The following is a 19333-nucleotide window of genomic DNA, read 5'->3' as shown; positions in this document are numbered from 1 at the left end:
GCGTAACATTGCGACAGTGATGTCTGTTTTCCTTTTTTTTTTTTTTTTTTTTTTTTCTCACAAAAAAAAAGAAAAGAAAAGAAAAAAAGAGAAGCTTGGTCAGAGATGGTGCAACCGTAAAGAGACGTTGATGTGATCGCCAAGCTCAAGGCTACCAAAGAAAGGGGCTTGGCGCCTCGTCTAAGTCGGCCGCAGCCTTATGGCGCCAGAGGACAGAGCCCTCTCTGCGTCTCAAAGCGGCGGAAAGCCAGGTTGCCTTTTGCAAATGTGGTTCCCCTATCACTCGAGCTTCTACTTGAACAATACTTTTGAATTTGATCTTCGTGGAAAGCGCAAAACTGCACCGACACCATGACGGTCTCGTGCGATTCGGAACAACTTCGCCTCCCACGCATCCTCTGCCTGCACGGCGGCGGTTCAAACGCCCGGGTTTTCCGCGCACAATGCCGATCCATCACAGTTATTCTGGGAACCCACTTCCGCTTTGTGTTCGTCGATGCACCATTCCTGTCACAAGCCGGCCCTTGCGTTCTGTCCGTCTACAACGGCTGGGGCCCTTTTCGTCGCTGGTTGCGATGGACAGATGATCATCCCGAAATGGATGCGGCAGCCGCCACTGCGGCCATAGAAAAATCCATCCAGCTGGCTATAGAGCAGGATGACGCTCTCGGGGCCACTGGCGAAGTGGTTGCGCTGCTTGGCTTCAGTCAGGGAGCCAAGATGGCTGCATCGATGCTATATCGGCAGCAAGTTCGCATGATGAGGAAGAAAAAAGAACCTGAGATGGGACTAGCACAGGGCACGAACGCTATGTGCTTTCGTTTTGGGGTGCTCCTGGCCGGAAGAGGACCCCTTGTTGCGATGGATCCCGAGTTCCTCAGCCGTTCCAGCCTTCCTGATACGTCGGCCCTGAGCGGCGTGGACAGTGGCTACAGCGATGTCAACGACAAAGGAGAGCATACGTTGCACATTCCGACCTTACATGTACATGGCTTGCAGGATCCTGGCATCAACTGTCATCGAAGATTGTATGAGAGATACTGTGATGGGGCTACCACGAGGCTGGTGGAGTGGAATGGAGATCACCGTGTGCCAATCAAGACATGTGATGTAATTGCTGTTGTTGGCGAGATCATGAGTCTTGCTAGGCAGACTGGAGTATTGGGCGCATGGAACTATTTGGAAGTCGATGAGAAGCTTCTCTGAGCAATAGACCATTTAACTTGGCGAGAAAAAGAAACCACAACCTGGATGGAGAGAGACATACGGATCACGTAGCAGTTTGTTGGCCACAGATCACGACGCCTAAGTACTTAATTTATCAAGTAGAGGGTAACCAAAAGTCCAATCACGTTCAGTATGGAATGTTTAGGTGATGTATATGACAACTCTCGCTTTTGTGAATATCGAGGCCACATTCGACTTTTTTGGATTTCTATATCTTTTCTCATACAGTCTCGGACAAATTCTAATACTTCAATCTCTGTCGATCAGTTCGGCATACGCATTCCAATCAGCATCCGCCTTCAGGTCGGCCAAGTCCTGATCATTCAAACAAACGAGAAAGTCTGTAAACCCATCCAATGTTTTTGGAAACATCATCGCAGTCGTTGCGCGGGGAATGAACTTGGGCCTGCGCAACAACGAGATCTTGCCCAGCTTGCCAAATGACACATTGTAGAGGTCAGATTGCGCGATAGAGGTGAAGGCCACATCGTTCGGCGTCATTTCTCCCCCGTACATGATCTTCGTCTTGTCAGGCGTGTTGGCCAGCCGAGTCACAAAGCTTCGCACGGCGTGCTCGTTGATGTCCTCCGCAAGATTCTTCCGCATGAGACTGGCCAGCGTTGCCAGCGGTTGCTCAGCGACCTCGGAAAATGTTTGCCTCGAGAAGGTATTATAGACCATGTGTCCCATGTATTCTACTGGAACGCCCACAGTGCTGCGAACATCGACAGCGCGCACGAACTTGGAGGCGGTGGCGGCGGATTGGGGCGAGCGCGCCAGTCGCAGCGCCACCAAACGCTTCCAGAAGAAGGCCGTCAGAGTGTCATTCGATGACACAAATGTGACGGGCGGCACGAACTTGGTCGCATCGCTGGCTGTATTCTTAAGGGCGGATAAGCTCTTGGCTGAGAAGCGGAATTGGCACCAGCGGCCAAACGGCGCTGGCACAGCCGGAATAGCAATATTGAGCAGAGATGGTCGATCATAGCGACTCAAATCGACAGACTGCTCATCAGGGCCGAGAAGGCGGATCATGTTACGGCGGTCGCGATTTCCTTGCTCAATCTCTAGCTGTGTGAATTCCTCGCCATTCAAAGCCTTGGACAGTAGCTTCAAGAACTGGAGTATGCCGCTGCCGGGCATGATGTTGTGCTGAGCCGCGACATCGAGAAGGAGGCCGCCACTAATGAAGTTTGCTTGAAGCGCGAGCACAGCTGCAGGGTCGTCCTCGGTCTCCTGGTAGCTCTGGGGGAAGGACACGCATGGCGTCAGCACGTCCGGATCGAAGGCATCGATGGGGCCTTTGGCAGCCACGATCTCATCAAATGACACGCATTCGTTCGAGCAGTTTTTGACACGTAGAATGCTGTTTGGCTCTTCCCAGCGTGGGCAGTGCTCAATCTTGAACAACCCAGAGTTTCCAGGCCCGCTGCCCTCGTTGATAACCTTGCCTGTCATCCATGGAAACGTCTTCGTCACTTTGAGAACTGCCAATTTCAGGTCTTGAGCAATGGAATCCGGAGTTGCGCCTTCCGGGAGTTTAAAACATAGCAGGAAATGAGTATAGCTTTTGAGAAGGCGAAGCTGCCCAAAAATGTCTTGGTAGCGGGAGAAGTCTGAGTAGTCGGCCATGGTGAGGAGGATGTGACTGGGGTTTAGAGGATGAGGAAAAGACATACAACGTGATCATCAGGCAATCATCGCATCATACGATCATTTTTTATCTATATATAAGTAAATGGTTTCTCGGCATGAAGCCACAGATTTTGGGAACCGGTAGGGAGGAGCCGCCGGTGCTGAACATGAGCCAGCAGTCGGGTGCACAAATACTCCGGATTTGTGAACAGAAGATCCAGACGGAGCATTCACGAAAACTCGCCGATTTGGATACAGATATTAATGCCGGTATTGCTGAGTCCCTGTTCTTGGACAATTCGTATCATTACGATCCTATATCAGTTACTGTACCACTATTTCAAGAAGTGGATTGTAATCTCAATTGATAATATACACATGCAGTCTACAACGGCGGTGTGAACGAGAAGCTCGAGCTTGATCGCAGAACAAGTATTATTCCTCAATTACCTTGTGGTCTACCCGGAAGAATATGCCCGGTATAGTTTCAAAAGAAGAACCTCTTGAGGTTGCCATTGTTGGCGGTGGCATCATTGGCCTGGCCTTGGCAGCCGGTCTTGTGTATCGTAACGTTCGAGTAAAGGTCTACGAAAAGACATCCTCTTTCCGCCCGATTGGGGCTGGAATAGGCTTCACTGTGAGAATATTCCCCCCGGAATTTTTCCATGTCCCAATATAAAGTACCAGATTAGCTAACAGACCGCGACAGCCCAGTAAGTCTTGTCTTCGTCTTGACAGCGTCCACGAGGCAGAGCAACGAGGATTAACACCATGCAAGATACTAAGGAAGCCCTTGCTCTGTTGCATCCTGGGGCTCTCGAGGCCGAAAGAAAGGTTGCCACTGCGAACGGCGACCCGAACGACCCAAATGACTGGCTCAAATACGTGGATGCTTACAACCACGAAGGCGACGAAAGTGATGAGGAGCCTCTCCGTTTCCAGCTCTACACAGGCTACCGAGGATTCGAAGGATGTGTTCGCGCACATTTCCTGGAAGAACTTCTCAAGTTGATCCCGAAAGATGTGATCGTGTTCAGCAAGAACATAGACACTGTTGTTGATCAGGGAGATAACAAGAAGACGATACTCAGGTTCAAAGACGGGACCACTGCCGAGGCAGATGTCGGTATGTTGTTGCCATCTGTACTGGAAAGATTCATAATCCTCCGTTTGCTAAGAAATGATAGTCGTCGGCTGCGATGGAATCAAGTCACGCATCCGAAAGCTGATGCTGGGCAACCACCCGGCAGCTGAGCCGTCATACAACCATCAGTATGCTGTCCGGTGTGCCCTGCCAATGGATATGGCAGCTGCGGCATTGGGAGAATATAAAGCGCACAACCGGCACATGCATATGGGTCAGAATAGCTACATCGGCAGCGTGCCCATCGGTCTCGGCAAGATGATCAACGTCGTGGCTTTCGTGCTCGATCCAGGAGAGTGGCCGGACAAGGACAGTCTCACGGCGCCTGCCGACGCCGACACGATCATCAAAGCCTTCCAACACCACCGCGCGCCAATTAGCCGCCTGATTCAAAAGGTGGTTGAGTATACAGGAGACACTGGACTCGTCAAGTGGGGGATCTTCGACAGCGTGGACAACCCGTCGCCTACTTTTTCCAAGGGCCGCGTTGCAATCGCCGGCGACGCCGCACACGCCATGAGTCCTCACCACGGTGCCGGTGCTGGCACAGGCATTGAGGACTGCCTCGTACTTGCAGACTTGTTGGCTGATGTGAATAAGGGTGTGGGCGTAGATGCCGGCCTCAGAGCTGGCCGGGGAGCTGCTATCCGAGCAGCTCTTCAAGCCTATACGAACATTCGCATTGAGCGCGCTCACTTTATTTGTAGCAGCAGTCGTGTGGTCGGTCAACTCCTTGAGTGGCGGTACCCACCGACTATGACAGACTGGGACAAATGTCTGGCCGAGCTGAGATGGCGCTCGCACAAGATTTGGCACTATGACGAAGGCCAGATGGTGAAGGACGCACAAGCCGAGTACAAGAAGTTGCTGGAAGCCGGACAGTAAAACTGTGGATTTTATGCCAGAGACAATTTAAGTTTTGCTGAGTGTAAATGTACACAATCACATATCAAGTCAGAACACAATCGTACAATCGCGCTCTTCGTGGTTGCAGGGTCTTCGATGATTGCTCCTTGCTGCACATCCAGTGATATGATTTGTCGAAATTTTTGCTTTGGTTGAAGCCGGAAAGCAGTAGAAGAGAGAATTGACCCGGCAGGTAGACGGGATGAAGACGGACTAGAATTCACATAATTAGCGAGCCATTGACCACACGATTACCTTTTCTCCATACTTCTGCAGATTGTTTTGTTGGATTCTGCTCACGTTGTAGGTGCTGATAATGATAGGCCGTGTCGATACTTCAAGAGTTCCATACTCCATTTCAACAGAGGTGAAGTGAAAGGTTTCTTAGAACATTAAACAGATTTAAGCGTAGTCAACCACAATACAACATTGCGCGCTCTCAGAGCCAATAATAAAGTAAGAAGTTTCGGTATAGCTACTGAAATTTTCGATGAACTGCAACTCACACTATATACGTTCTATGTATTCTAACCAATCTTGAAGCCTTACAATCTATTATCAAACTAAACCCCCTCACAGATTTGCGACGATGTCTGGCAGCAATGTAGCCGTGTAGTTCCACAGCTGGCTCGAGCCGGGTAGAAATTGAGCCCCAGTATACCACGTGTTGCGATATCCCTGAAGGCCATACATCTTGCCCCAGTAACCGCCCTTGATGGCTTCTGATGTCAGGCTTGGGCGGAAGGGCGAGTGGCTGTTGAAAGCAGCGAGCTCGATGTCTGCAGTCTTCCCGGTGAGACCAGTGACGAATGTGTTGATGAGGTCCAAGGTCTCAGTCTGGGCATCGCTGTCAGACAGTACGTTGGTCGAGTAAGCCCTGTACGTGTATAGGTTTTCAACCGCCGTGGGTGCAAAGCTAATAAGGGCTGGCGGCTGTGGTAGATAATACTCTGCATTGGGGTCTGCATTCTCGTATGCAGTTGCTGCAGGTAGCACCGCCTCTGAAAACCGCACGAGGCCTGTATAGTAACCACTGACTTCAAAGTCTGTGAATACTTGCTCTTCTTTGGTATCCGGAGCGAAAGGAGCCATGTTGGTCTTGGTCGTTGGGATTGTGATGAGCAGACGCGAGGCCTGAATCAGCTTCAAGCCGGTTGGCGTGGATACCACCAGATAGGTGGCTTCATCTGCGGTACTGCCTCGTTTGGCTGCTATGACAGTCGAGTTCAGGAGGACGCTCGAGCCTAGCACGTCGAGAGCCGATTCGTAGATCTTGTCGTTGCCGCCAACAATTCGATTAGTTGAGCTTGAAGTCAGTTCCGCCAGACCAGCGTCTACCAAGACTCCAAAGGAAGGGGTGTTCAGTATTGGTGCCCCCCAGATGGTGAAGAGCTCGTATACAATGTCACCAAGGTCGTATTTGGTGATGAACTTGTCCATGGACAGATACAAGTCCTCTGGAACAGGAGGAGGGATGTCGCTTGTGTATTGCATCCAGGGGTACTTGTAGCACTGTTCGAGCCAGCCCGTGAAGTTAGTGCCCGGCGTGAAATCCAAGACTTTGGACGATGAGAAATCCGCATAGATGGTTGTGTTGTAAGCCGAAACAGGAAAATCATCGGAAGGCGTCACGTTCAGGCGGCTGAAGAAATCTAGCGTGTTGGCCTCATTTTGATATCGCTGAACGCCGTAATCGATTGCAATGCCCGTCCCAGCATCGACATACGTATTGGTATGGCCTCCCAGCAACCCTAGCTTTTCCACAACGACGACGCTATGTCCCATGTCAGATAGTGATATACCGGCATAAGTGCCTGTTGCGCCGCCTCCAATAACGGCCACGTCGACTTTGACAACATCCCCTGATGAATATGAGGACGGGTCGAAACTAGGTGCGGCGCAGGCAGCTGTTGCGAACGCAAGTGCAAAACCGAGTGTGTTGAGTCGAGTCATTTTCTGTGATCGATCCAGCGGATATGGCACGATGTGACAACGAAGCTGGTAACTAAGTTCGGACTTCACAGGAGCTTTCTCCAAAGGTCCCATAATGTAAACATTGCATCTCTTTCAATACTTCAAACTGGGATATTTGCTATCTATACATGAGACCGCACAGGCCTGGGGCGAAAATTGGTCCTAATATCATTGCCATAACATGTGACCAACAATTCCATGACACCCTCAAATGATCAATCTAGCCATAGCCACGCATTCTGAATTCAGGTCACGAACTCGGGAATGCCGAATCCTCTTCACTCGGTAGGGTAGAAACTGCGAAAGGGGCGTTGTGTAGTCCCAACACTATCGTGAGACCAAGGATTGGAGGGTGCCAGTGCCTCATCCTGTGATCAGAGATTACGTTTCAATCCCCTGTCCAATCATCGATGTTGGATCCCGCTAGGCATAGGAGGCAGTACTCAGGCCGACCTGAACATGGACGGAAATTTTCTCAGCCTCGGCCACGTAAGCAGCTCAGTGAGCCGTGAACGGACAGAAAGTGTGAGAGAGCATGACACGACCCAACGTGATGAAGTAGCCACAGCCCAATCTCTCAGCCTCGACCTTTGGAGTGTAGAGCCAACCATGGTGCGTGGTCTCGAGGAGCAATGGACACAATACCAGCCTGGAATAATCTCTGGTCAGCCTCTGGAGGTAAGAAGGTAGTGCTGGCCGGGGGAATGCGGAGGGGGCCAAAAAGGGCAAATCATCCAAAGGAACGCGACATGAAGGAACCAACTCGACGCTACGAGAGTTTATAGGTCCGCCAAAGTCTTGGATCCCACGTAAGAAAATCCAAGAGGAAGCCTGGGGCTGGAAGTCATGCACATTTCGGACTTTCAGGTCTCTCTGCTCCTCGGAGTATATGTTTCTCCTTTTGACAAATAGAGTCACAACGAGGAAACACCTTACTACACGGACTAGAGGTCAGTTTAAGTCCAGCTTGAGGCAAGCCAAGCGTGCAGAGCTGCACCTAAGCATTGCGTATTCGATCAGAACAAGAAGGAAACAAAGAGAAAGAAAGACAATATTCCCACACATTAGTCTTGGACGGATAGTATATGAGAAAGATAAATTGATACCATTTGAAGCTGTTGTACAGATCTCTTATTCAAATGACTACTGGAAGCACTTTGTACTTGGAAGAGCCAATTGACTGTATACGAACAACACATAGTTATGAGAGCATCAAGCATAGCGTCCGGACATAAATACGGACCAAAGAACAACGCGAAGTGTCAAGTGGGGATTGACAGGACATATAAAATAACTAATCATCTTTCTCGGGGGATGTCCCCTAGGACGGTACGGAGTATTTTATGCTCGGGCAGGGAAGGAAACTTTACCTTTGCACCGATCTATCTGCCTTTCACATTTCTCCTTGCATTAGTACTATCATTAAGCCGTGGTAATCACGCTATATACGTACCGTGGTAGCTATAATAAGCATGGATTGATGAAAAGCTGTGGAATTGCTGGACATAACCAGACGATGGCGGTCGTTACGGCTTGAAGAGTTCATTTCTTCAGTAAAAAACTTTAGAAGAGCGTTGAGCTGTATGTTCTGTTTGTCTCTTGCTCTTAGGTCATTTTATTATTATATTTGAACCTATTGGGTCTCATCACCTGGACAGTCAGCTGCCAATTTGTCATCGTCACATGGTCACTTCGTCATTTTGTGTCGCAACAGGCTTCAACAACCCATTAGGAAGTCAGTCAAGACACGAACAAGATCATGGCAGCATCTGGTGAAGTGATAGGGCGGTTGCCCATCGATGCCGCGGTCATTGGCGGATTGATCACAATTTATGTTCTATTCAGTGTGCTTGCATCATACTGGAGGCTTCGCGATATGCCAGGCCCATTTTGGGCAAAATTCACCGATGCTCAGAGGATGTCTTGGGTCTTTACCAAAAAGGCCGAGACCATTCATCTTGATCTTCACAAAAAGTATGGCGAGTTTGTTCGACTCGGGCCAAACATGATTTCGCTGAGTGATCCTGTGGCCATACCGGAGCTGTATCCTATGCGGCCTGGTTTCATCAAGGCAAGTAGAAGCCCCTGAGCCTTCCTTGACGGGAATAAAATGTTAATTGACAGAGCAGAGTCTCTTCTATCGAGGGATCATGCCTTATATTAAGGGCGGTGCTATGCCTGCTGTATTCACAACCCAGGACGAGGCTATGCATAAGAAGCTTCGGACGCCCATTTCCAGCCTCTATTCTACTTCACACCTTCTCACCTTTGAGCCTTTTGTTGATGACGTAACTGGGATTTTCTTCGAGCAACTAGACCGCCGGTTTGCCAAGACTGGTGCCCCTCTGGACATCGGACGTTGGCTTCAATTCTGGGCCTACGATCTCATGGGCACCATGACATTCTCGAAACGCTATGGATTCCTTGAGACTGGCGAAGATATAAATGGTCTCATGGCCGGGGCTTGGGACTTTAATCTGAGTATTGGGCCAGTACGCTTGACTAAATAGCCCTTGAAAACAATGATGATACCGGAAGACACTGATTCCTCGATTTAGATGACGCAATGGCCCCTCGCAGATAGAATCCTTTACAAGAGTCCCCTGGCGGATGTGCTGAAGAATCAAGTAGCTGCACCAATCCTTCGTGTCGTGTCCCAGAATGTGGATGAGCGGACGAGGAATGGTTTGGCTGCAGAAAGGAAAGACGGTAGCAAGAGCGACTTCCTGTCATATTTCATTCGCATCCAACGAGAACATGAGGAACTACCAGACTGGTGAGTCGGTCCAACGCTATGCATCTTATGTACTTGACCGCAGCTGATAAGAGGTTTGATACCCAGGGCGTGTCGGACCTGGACCTACTCCAACGTTATCGCGGGATCGGACTCGGTCTCTGCCGTGCTGCGCGAGCTGGTCTATCAGCTTCTCGCAAACCCGGAGAGCCTCTCCAAGCTGCTAGAGGAGCTCCGCGCGGCGGATGCCTCCACCGGGCTCTCCAAGCCATATCCCAAGTGGAACGAGGTCAAAGACTTGCCGTACCTTGATGCATGCTTCCACGAGGCATCCCGCCTGCACCCACCCTTTTGCCTGCCATTCGAGCGCATCGTTCCCAAGGGAGGTGTCATTCTACATGGCCACTTCGTGCCAGAGGGCACCTGCGTTGGCATGAACCCGTATGTCGTCAACCGCCACAAGCCGACTTTTGGCGACGACGTCGAGACCTGGCGGCCTGAACGCTTCATGGCTGATAGTGAGGCCGCGCGGCGGAAGCTTACGGACTGTATTATGACGGTACGAGGTGTTCTTTTTCTAAATGAACTTGTAAAACTCTCCCGTACTAACAAGCTACTGCAGTTTGGTGCTGGTCGGCGAGTTTGTGCTGGGAAATTCATCGCCATCATGGAGATCAAAAAGATCGTACCCGCTTTATTTCTGAACTACAAGGTAGGTTTGCCTTCGAGAACATTGTGGACAAGGAATTTTCATTACATTCTAACATATAATTAGATGGAGTTGCTGGATCCTGGCCAGTATTGGAAAGAAAGCTCCTATTTCTATAGACAGCATGGTATCTTGGGAAAATTGAAGAGGCAAGAGATTTAGGCGTCTGGAGGGAGTGATGTTGCGGGGTAGCCACGGTTAAACAATATGGGCTGTAATATCTCATGTAACCAGGTATTCAGTTGGCCACGATGTCATGAGAAGGATGCGAGTTTGGATTGTAGGCCAAAGAATTTCCATGTTTGTTGCCATCTTTCAGCATCTGATTGATAAGCCATGCTCCCGACCCCAAGCGACAAAACAAACCGCATTCCTAGCGGATGAAAGAATATTTCGTCGAAAAGCTCATGAGTTTATTGATCATTGATTGCCTAGAACGTATGTATAGAAAGGCGGTGTCAACGGTATGTAGCTACGCGGGACAGGATCGGATTTTCATCTCAAATTTCCTGTCAACGAGATTGAGAGTGACTGACAATGCAGGCAGTGGGATCATTACCACTCTATATTGTTAAAACCCACTAGGTAGAGATTCGTCGCGGTCAAGCTCGACTCTAGGAGGTTCAGTAGCATGTCCAAAAAGTGTGGAGATTTCCCGGGCATTAGGTGACCATAGGTTAGCTGGAACGCGGTCAGCAAGATATAAGGAGCTTCGTTAGTAGGTGAGTGATAGGTAGTGACGAAATACGTACCGCCACTAGGACCATCCATATATGAAGAGATGTGCTCTATGCCAAATGGAGACACAGAATCATCACCCATTGCTACAGAGAGCGGTAGAAAGTCCGGCACGACCTGTTCCTCGCTACTACCAAAAATGGCCCCACGACCCTCCCCGGCTCTCGCCAATACGATGCTAACCGTCTCCGCAGCCTTCTTGGCCTCACACGAAATGGCACTCCTCCGCATCCAGATCATCCTCGACCTTCGCAAGGCTGCGAGGATGTCTTCCTCCCGACCCAGCGTCTGTCGCCGATACAGTAACGAGCACAGAATCATCGTAGCCGTCAGAAAATGATGGTTCAAGATCGATGTCACCCGCCACCGCATTGTGTGCAGCTGACCACCAGGACAGGCTTCCTTGTCCAGGATATCTTGAAGTTCCAGACAGCCGAGTGAGGCATTGACACAAATTTGGCGTGAGTAGGCGTATGGTTCGATTGCTATGGTATCTGGTGGGGACAATTCTGATTGTAGAAAGAGATAGCCCCGATGAAGCATGATCTGGCCTTTGTAGTAGAGATGACGGAGAAAGATGCGGGAGATTATGGTTTGGGCGGTATCCATTACGCTGGCGGCCATGGATCTCATCCTGAGTGGTTGTGGGAGACTCGCTTCTGCCTCGTTCAGCGCTGCATCGATACGCAAGGTTTCTTTGTAGCTATGTGGCTTGACAGCCGCCGTCAAGGTGGAGATGGTGCTCAAAACAGTCAACAGTCTTCGTCTTGCTATGAGCCCAAGCGTTGTGGTAATCTCGGTCTCCGGTCGGCCTGCGGGCAGCTCCTTTGTATCGTCATTTAGGTCGGCGTCGTTCAGATTACGAGGCTCAGTCGTGTCGTATTGCTCATCACATATCATGCACGGCATTCCCATCTGACCCGAAATGAGGATATCACTCAGCAACACTGTAGACCACAATCTACGTCGCATTTCTCCCTGCAGCGGTGATATATGTGGAAAGTGGCGCGGGTCACGGTGGTAGCCCATGCGTCGAGCAAGGCTGACTGTGAGACCGTGAAGGAACCAGATGTCCTCATAGGCGTCGGACCGCATGATGAATTCGATATAGACGTAGTTGTGCATCGTCTCCAGCACATAGGGGCTTGGGTTGGTATACTCGCCCAGTACCAAACACTGCACAACTCTCAAGCGATATAAGCCGATCTGATGCGTTTGCTGCTGGTATGTCTCCACGCCAGGGCTGGCATCAGATGAGTCCGAGGCCAGAAGAGCCAGGCACATCATGCTGAATAGGAGACCGAGCCACATGATGGGAGTGCCTTCTGGGTCAGTCCAGAACATTTCATACTGTTTTTCTCTTTGTCAGCCTTGTGATGAATCTGGCTGCGCTGGTAATTAGCCCTTACCTCACGCAGGAAGGTTGGCCCGTGGGCAGCAGCTAATTAGATCATAAATTCCAGTGTCAGTTTGTTGTCCAGATATCCTCTGGTAGAGTACAGGGTTCACAGACAAGTGGCTACCAAATCCACACGGCTAAAAAACCGCGAGATATACCTATCCACAACAGGCCTGGGTGGCAAAGAAGTCAAGATATCAGCCCCTGAGTTGGGCCTAGGACACCCATATAAGAGCAATGCATGCTTCATATCACGGCTGCCCAAGCCGTCATTGGAAGCATCTTGATACCTTGAGGCTTCTGGTAGAGTAGTGACCAGTCTAATATCCTCCTCGCGGTCAAAGTGAGCCTTCAAGTCTGCAATGCTGTCCAGGATTGCAGCCCAATGGTCGCTTACGATATAGTAAGCTCCTGCACCACTGAACCTCATGCTACCAGCATCAGACAACCCACTGACGGGTGTTGTGGACTGACTTGCCCTCTGGTACGGCCTGGTGCTGGAATTGTTCGAGAAGAGACTTGAAATTGGAGACAAGATAGAGTTTGGGCTCGAGTTGTCCAGCTTGGGCTGATGTTCCAGAGTTACCGCAGTCGCAGGTGCAAGGGATTTGACCAGCAGCTCAAGGTGGACGATGCGGTCATGCAGGCTGGGAATGGCACGAGCGGGCTGTGAGGAGGGGACCGATACTCCATTATTCTCAGCGTAGATACAGAGGTGGCCCCGTAGGAGGCATCCAGTACAAGAAGGCTGCTGGCGATCACATCACAACCTCGAATTCGAGAGCAACACGTATCAGCTTGAACGAGAATTTCTATAAGCAGGGCACTGGACTCACTTGCGCCGACGGCAGAGATTACAAGAGAGTTGCGGTTTGTCTCGTCGACGGCTCGGATGAGGCCGTGACCGTGATGTAGAGTCAAGCCTGGGCTCCTGTTGGTGGCTGAATTGTTCGGTTGAGGTTGACATCTCCGTCGATGTTTCTGTCGGCGGAAGGTCCATAGCCAAGATAATCTCTTCCAAAAATAAACCAGCTAGAAAGAGTGTGAAAAAATAAGGAATAGAAGGTCATGGTCTCGATGCTTGATTTAAGTCTCAAAAGGTGGAGGGATCGGAATGCCAGCGATGCGCGTAGGTGACCGGTGATAGCTCTTGGAAACGACAATTCATTTGCAATAGACCACTTCTGCCATCGTACTAAGCCTTATTTGCATATCAATCATCCTCCCCCACCCTTTTCTTGTCTCCCGACCATCCGATCCTCCGTCGCCTAATGTCCGGTCTCGCCCGGGACTAGGTCCCGGCCGCGAGAGGTTGACCGCAGCAGATGAAGACCCGTGGCGTAAAAGGCATGTCGGCGATGGTTTATTCTCCTGTGTCTCGTACATAGTATATTTATGTAATGACCCTGCAAGCCACCGCACCTTCTCTCACTCTAGTCGCGCACATGGGCTTCACTTCACCAATCGAACCCCTGGATGCGTGTCTGCTAGCACCGCGCCTTGACGTCACTGCAACCACTACCCACGACCAGAAAGCAAGGTTTCCTTATTAGATTTGACAGCGGGTGCATGAAGGGCGCGAAGGATGTGTGTATGTGTGTGTGTGTGTCTTACTGTGGGCATGACTTGGTGTATTGTTGTCAAAATGAACAATTAGGGCGACGCGCACTGCCACTGTGGCGTGGCGCTTGGACAGACGCTCTCATCATCCACACTGCTCTCTTCTATCGCGAAAACAAAAAAAATTATCAGTCACTCCAAGGAACCAGAAAACATGTCTCCAAGCGAAGGTAAGCCAGATCCATACCAGACTGGTATAATACTACCTTATTTCCCCCCCCCCCCCCAAACACCAAACGTAAAAATACATGCGCTGAGAGGTGGCACTTGAAAACAGATACCGCCGAAGCCACTACCGCGGCCGGCGATGCTCTTGAGCATGCCGAGGCAAAGAAAGAAAGTGGGCCTGCTGCCACTGAAGGATTCAAAGGAGAGGAGGCCTTGGACGAGGCTATTGGCGACGCCGGCGGGGATGACCCAGAGGTCACATCTGCAGCTGATGATCCGCTCGAGAAGGCTGAGGCAACAAAGGAGTCTATTTAGATTGTTATAGACGGTGGAGCGACAGACGGAGAAAGAAAAAAGAAAAGACATCGGCAGGATGATCACACGCCACCGCATACACGTATTTCTATATATATCGCAATAGGTACAAAGTAATGGCCCTGCAACCTGCGGGACAAGACGAAGAACACCGGGCCCGTACCGACTGAGACCTCGCTTGACAATAGCGCGCAGCTTTCAAATGTTTTGTATTGATGCACATACATAAAGTTTTATACAGCATTCCCTGCCTATGCGTCAATGGGTTTCTCCGTCTCTGTAGCATTCGCCTCCTTCGCGGCCACAACCTTCTCCCCCTCGGCTGGCACGCTCTTCTCTGCCTTGCCAGCACCGCGAGCGCGTTGCTTCGCCAGCTTCGCCGCCCTCTTCCGCTCCTCCGCAATCTTCTCCTTCTCCTTCTCCGCCTTGACCAGTTCCCTATCTGCCTTGATCTGCTTGATCCTCTCCTCCCTCCTCTGCCTCTTCGCCCGGAACCTGGCCTTCCGCCCACCAAGTTTCCACGGCGCCGTGTACATTGTCCTGCTCACCAGCCGTCCGATGGCCGCGTTGCTTTCCGAGTATGCGTAATTGCGCGGGTTAAGGTGCAGCACCTTGGTGCGCCGGCGCTCGAGCCAGCGCTTCTGGATGAAAGCAAGGGGCTGGACAAACTTCGTCTTCTTGCCGCGCGTACGCTTCTGTACAGCCCCCTGAGCTGCGGTTGCCTGAGCCGCGAAAGTGTCTGCAGAGACTGGCGCGTCGCCGGCCCCTGCTGCGACTGAAGAGGACGATGGTGAGTTTTGTTCCTCCTTCTTCACATTGGTCGCAGTGGCAGCCTGATGCGCCTCAGCCAGCTCCCTCTTCTTGTCCTTCGACCACAGACTCTTCTCGAGCTTTTCGATGTTGTACAGGCCGCCCTTGCGTAGCACGCGAGTGGGGATGCCACTGGGCGACATCGCCTCACTAGGCCCCTGCGAGGGCTTGCGCACGTGGGCGACCATGCCCAGTTTCCTGCGTCTCGGCTCGTTTTTCGGATACGGAAGCGTGTCCTCCTTGTTAAAAGCGACGCCGATATACTGGCGGTCCGGATGCAGCTCTGGGTCGCGGTAGTACTTTACGTAGCCCGCCGCTGTGGCGTGAATTGTGTGGTCGCGTCCGCGGAGGGCATTCTCGCCTGGGTGCCAGATCGTGCCGCGCTGCTTGAAAATGATATTGCCGGGGATAACATACTGGTCTGTAAGGTAAGAAGGAGTGGTACTGTCAGCTTAAATACAAATGTGTGTCGTATGTGATTGAAATGTGCGCATGTATGCGGTGGTGGTGTTGGTGGTGGTGGCTGCTACAACATACCACCAGTCTTCTTTGCGCCCAGCTTCTTCGGTAGTGTCTTCTTGTTCGGTATCCTGTACGCTCCCTGCGACTTGACACTGGCATATCTCCTCCCCTCGACAACCCCATTCCCATCTGCTGATCGTGTCGGGATCGGTAACGAAGGTATTGCGGGTCGTATTGGCAATGTGAATGTCGCCAGGACTGGTCTGCATCCGCCGCTGATGACAGCAGCCTGCAGTGGCCGCTGTAATTGGGGGAGCCGCATCGTGGGTTGAGGTGTGTTGCGAGCTCCCTCTTCGAAAAAGGCGCTGCGCGTGATGCTACTTATTGTTCATGACGAGCTTCGCGAAAAATGTCGTTGCTCTAGCATTGGCTGGCTGAGTCAGCGAGTGCGATAATGATAAGAGCTTGGGTGCGAGTCCAGCGGTGCTGTGGATTTGGCCAAGTTGCTCCTGGCAGGGGACGGATGACTTGGCGGTTTCTTATTACGCTATAAAACGATTACTTTGTGTCTTCTCGCAACTCGACGTCACGGAATTGCTCTCTTCCCCCTGTTCATCTTCCAACACGGTTGTCTAAAATGCATTCCCCTCTTTCCCTCTCGGTTCTCTTCGCCCTCCTGGGGCTCGCGAGCGCACAGTTCAACTTCTTCGAGCAAATGTTCGGTGGTGGCGGCGGCGGCCAGCAGCAACACCAGCAGCAGCAGAACGTCCCCTCAGATGCTTCATTCTACAGGTCACAAGTCGACAGAGGTGGGTTCCCATCCCTTCTCTATAGAAATTCCGTCCTGTGCTGACATTGAACCGGAATACAGCGTACTGTAGCAATTACCTATGCCCCGACACCCTCGCCTGCGTCCACTTCCCACACCATTGCCCCTGCGCGTGGCCTAGTCACGAGGACAAGTTTGAGCTTGCGGACGGACAGCGGGTCTGTGTGTCCAAGGGGGGTTTCAAAGAAGGAGAGGCGGCTCGAAAGGTTGAGTTGGCGAGAAAGGGGTTGTTATGAGGACACTCAGCGCGAGAAAGGCATACATATATGCAGTGCAGACCCTTCATGGCACATCATACATTAGACAGGCTCCTTGTCGAGAATTCGCCGCACAAGAAACAGCAGTCTCGCAAGGACTGCTGCTACTGAGTAGATAGAATCTTCTGCGCGCCCTGGGCATGTACGTAGACGGCAGGGTAACATTCATGGCTGTTGGCACTTGGCCTCATTGCATCGCGATCACTTCAATGGCCGAGCCGATACTTGATAGCGGTGAAGCACTTAGACCCCATAAAATTCAGAAGACTCAAGTCGAAGAGGTTCCTGTGTAGAACACTAGCCTCGCAACGACGACAGGTATTTTTCTGCTGCCCTTCGGAGTCCCGTTGTGTAGTGCGCAAGGTGTAAGTGCATGCGATTGCATCGTATTCTCGTCCGACCCCAAAAGCAATACACACAAAGGCCATCTTCCCAATCAGGTGACGCCAATCCGCCTTTTCGCCGCAAAGGTGACCTCAGATAATTGATTCCTAAAGACAATAACGCTGATTCCGTAGCCTCACGGATGTGCCCTGTTGCTGCCATCCGATTTCTTCAACTGTTTCCACGAAACCCAAAGCATCCTAAGCAGACCTGCCATTAACTCCAGCCGGCAGTGGAGGCACGGGGGGCACGGCACTTCCGTTCCCCTCCTGGTCGTCCCCATCCTCCTCGTCAACCAGCTCATCGAGATCCTCGGGGTGGCCCAGGAACTGGGTGACCTCTTTCATCTCGTAGTGTTTCTTCCTCATCTCCTCAAAGCGACGGTGCTTCTCGCGCTCCTCCGGCGAAAGCCCCGCCTGCTCCTCGTCATCGACGACATGCACGCGACTGCCGCTGCCACTGTGCTTGCGCTTATTATTGGCCAGCTCCACCTCGTCGAGCGGGATCTCGGGAACGGCCTCTTCAGGCTCACCGAGAGACATGACGGGGATTTCGTCCTCATTCTGGCCCCTTGTTGTCTTGTCCTTGGAACCAGCTCCGCCGGCGCTGCCCGTGTGCTGCTCGTCATCGCTGGGGTCCTCGGCAGGGTCGTAGTGCTTCGCGTACGGCGTCTTGGGCTCCGTGATCTTCATGGTACTCGTGCGCTCCTGCTCGGTCAGGTACAGGTTGGCCTCGTCCCACTTGATGCGAGGGTCAGCCTCCTCATTGGGGTCAGCGACGGAGGGCGTTCGGGAACTCAGGCGTCGAGCGCCGCCTGGGCGGCTGCCTGCGGTCGAGGAAGAGCGCCGGTGGCCTGCATTGATCTTGGTGTTCTCGATAGTGACCTCCTTCTCGGACGCAGAAGGTTCGGGAGATGCGCTGTTGACGGCGGCCTGTGGGAAGCTGCTGGTCGCGTTAGGCGAGATGGGAGGCGAGCGCTGGAACGAGTTTTTGAGAATTCCCTTGGGGCGTTTGACATTAGGTGGTGGTGGCGAATGAGAAACAGGACTGGTATCTTCGACGGCTGCCATCTTCGCAAGTATCTGAAGGCGACTTGTTGTGAGGTTGTACAATGTTTGGTAGTTTGCCGGTCGTATGACGTTGGAGAGAAGAAAGGTCGGGGAGGGGCCGAGGTGAACAGAGAGAGGTGGAGAGCAGCAGAATGACGGTATACTTGAGGTGCGGCAGCTAGGGGAAAGTTTGCTCGCTACAAGTTAGTATCCAGTGGGGGCTTTTTGTACTGGGGCTACTTGATCAGGGCGGACTGCGGGGTTGGGGAGGGGGGCGCTGCTCCAGACAGGGGTTGGGTGGTAGGCCGTCACAACTTGGATTGTTCTCTGGGCTTCTCCCACTCTCTTGTATCAGGTTTGGACAACCATGGTCTTAGAAACAAAACAGATGCGTTCACCTGAGTGTTCGAAATGTTTCCGCTGACATGTTGCAGGGTTCTTAGGTCAGCAGACCCACGAGTCTGTTGCAAAGTTTCCTTCCTTTGTCTCGCGATCACGTTCTTAACCTCTGAGCAGATGAGAAGACTTGTTGTCAGCAGACCGCAAGGCGGTCCAGCGTCTGATGACCAGTCTCAAGATTTGATCGGATGGGCGTAATCAACTGTAGCCAGTGTTCTAGGCATGCTTGATGACAGACTGATTTATGGACCAGATTCGAATTACAGAATCATCTATGAAGCCATCCTTTTTCCTTGTCAGTATGAGTCGAATGAGAGAGGCCTGGTGAGAGCGGAGCCAGGGGGGATGGGTGGTGATGCGGCATCTTAGTGTTGACCATCCCTTATCAGACGATATCAGCAATTCTTGCTGAAGGAGGTATCTCTTAGCTCGCTTTCGCCTTAACCTAGCGGCTTAGACATGGTAGAGATACTTCTTCTCAGCTGCCATGTGATGACAATTGTTATCGATTGCTCCAGGCCTTGACGTGTTGTGCATCAGATCTTTTGCGGCGGCGGTGCAATATGATAGTCTC

The 19333-nt window shown here is 51.6% G+C and overlaps 9 protein-coding genes across 9 annotated transcripts; 4 read left to right on the top strand and 5 right to left on the bottom strand.

The window, feature by feature from the left end:
• Nucleotides 1-351: 351 nt before the first annotated feature.
• On the top strand, nucleotides 352-1206 carry M406DRAFT_336663 (uncharacterized protein; the record flags this gene model as incomplete). Its single annotated transcript, XM_040921172.1, has 1 exon — nucleotides 352-1206. One exon carries the CDS (start codon nucleotides 352-354, stop codon nucleotides 1204-1206), a length of 855 nt encoding a protein of 284 aa, XP_040782117.1.
• Nucleotides 1207-1476: 270 nt separating this feature from the next.
• On the bottom strand, nucleotides 1477-2859 carry M406DRAFT_248474 (uncharacterized protein; the record flags this gene model as incomplete). Its single annotated transcript, XM_040916532.1, has 1 exon — nucleotides 1477-2859. The coding sequence occupies one exon, from the start codon at nucleotides 2857-2859 to the stop codon at nucleotides 1477-1479; it is 1383 nt and encodes a 460-aa protein (XP_040782116.1).
• Nucleotides 2860-3334: 475 nt separating this feature from the next.
• Nucleotides 3335-4891, top strand: M406DRAFT_35453 (uncharacterized protein; the record flags this gene model as incomplete). The annotated part of the gene is made up of 3 exons (XM_040922946.1): nucleotides 3335-3499; nucleotides 3649-3988; nucleotides 4050-4891. 3 exons carry the CDS (start codon nucleotides 3335-3337, stop codon nucleotides 4889-4891), a joined length of 1347 nt encoding a protein of 448 aa, XP_040782115.1.
• A 594-nt stretch (nucleotides 4892-5485) lies between these two features.
• M406DRAFT_59906 (uncharacterized protein) lies at nucleotides 5486-6958 on the bottom strand (the record flags this gene model as incomplete). The annotated part of the gene is given in 4 exon segments (XM_040924657.1): nucleotides 5486-6219; nucleotides 6300-6303; nucleotides 6314-6800; nucleotides 6831-6958. 4 exon segments carry the CDS (start codon nucleotides 6956-6958, stop codon nucleotides 5486-5488), a joined length of 1353 nt encoding a protein of 450 aa, XP_040782114.1.
• A 1687-nt stretch (nucleotides 6959-8645) lies between these two features.
• Nucleotides 8646-10491, top strand: M406DRAFT_248036 (cytochrome P450; the record flags this gene model as incomplete). Its single annotated transcript, XM_040916500.1, has 6 exons — nucleotides 8646-8961; nucleotides 9011-9378; nucleotides 9445-9662; nucleotides 9729-10179; nucleotides 10243-10332; nucleotides 10396-10491. 6 exons carry the CDS (start codon nucleotides 8646-8648, stop codon nucleotides 10489-10491), a joined length of 1539 nt encoding a protein of 512 aa, XP_040782113.1.
• Nucleotides 10492-10884: 393 nt separating this feature from the next.
• M406DRAFT_245254 (uncharacterized protein) lies at nucleotides 10885-12929 on the bottom strand (the record flags this gene model as incomplete). The annotated part of the gene is made up of 3 exons (XM_040916315.1): nucleotides 10885-12417; nucleotides 12477-12508; nucleotides 12581-12929. Coding segments are annotated over 3 exons (1914 nt in total), but the record flags the coding sequence as incomplete, so codon positions are not given.
• A 1839-nt stretch (nucleotides 12930-14768) lies between these two features.
• M406DRAFT_320658 (uncharacterized protein) lies at nucleotides 14769-16184 on the bottom strand. Its single transcript, XM_040919416.1, has 2 exons — nucleotides 15917-16184; nucleotides 14769-15800 (listed from the first exon to the last, which is right to left on the bottom strand). Exons 1-2 carry the CDS (start codon nucleotides 16161-16163, stop codon nucleotides 14821-14823), a joined length of 1227 nt encoding a protein of 408 aa, XP_040782111.1. The 5' UTR covers nucleotides 16164-16184; the 3' UTR covers nucleotides 14769-14820.
• Nucleotides 16185-16478: 294 nt separating this feature from the next.
• On the top strand, nucleotides 16479-16906 carry M406DRAFT_32669 (uncharacterized protein; the record flags this gene model as incomplete). Its single annotated transcript, XM_040920119.1, has 2 exons — nucleotides 16479-16650; nucleotides 16713-16906. The coding sequence occupies 2 exons, from the start codon at nucleotides 16479-16481 to the stop codon at nucleotides 16904-16906; spliced, it is 366 nt and encodes a 121-aa protein (XP_040782110.1).
• A 261-nt stretch (nucleotides 16907-17167) lies between these two features.
• On the bottom strand, nucleotides 17168-18428 carry M406DRAFT_354710 (uncharacterized protein). Its single transcript, XM_040922981.1, has one exon. The coding sequence runs from the start codon at nucleotides 18379-18381 to the stop codon at nucleotides 17512-17514; it is 870 nt and encodes a 289-aa protein (XP_040782109.1). The 5' UTR covers nucleotides 18382-18428; the 3' UTR covers nucleotides 17168-17511.
• Between the last annotated feature and the right edge of the window lie 905 nt (nucleotides 18429-19333).

The sequence above is a fragment of the Cryphonectria parasitica genome, assembly GCF_011745365.1.
Source record: "Cryphonectria parasitica EP155 unplaced genomic scaffold M406scaffold_1, whole genome shotgun sequence".
In the NCBI taxonomy this organism is placed as follows: domain Eukaryota; kingdom Fungi; phylum Ascomycota; class Sordariomycetes; order Diaporthales; family Cryphonectriaceae; genus Cryphonectria; species Cryphonectria parasitica.
The sequence above is the reverse complement of the archived record's forward strand: the minus strand, read 5'-3'. Positions and strand labels throughout refer to the sequence as shown.

Excerpts from the sequence above, each read along its gene's own strand:
- M406DRAFT_354710 (XM_040922981.1), bottom strand. The coding sequence starts at position 18,381 with ATGGCAGCCGTCGAAGATACCAGTCCTGTTTCTCATTCGCCACCACCA.
- M406DRAFT_320658 (XM_040919416.1), bottom strand. The coding sequence starts at position 16,163 with ATGCGGCTCCCCCAATTACAGCGGCCACTGCAGGCTGCTGTCATCAGC. Across the intron at positions 15,801-15,916 it reads GGGCGCAAAGAAGACTGGTG|ACCAGTATGTTATCCCCGGC; the intron begins GTATGTTGTAGC and ends CTTACCTTACAG.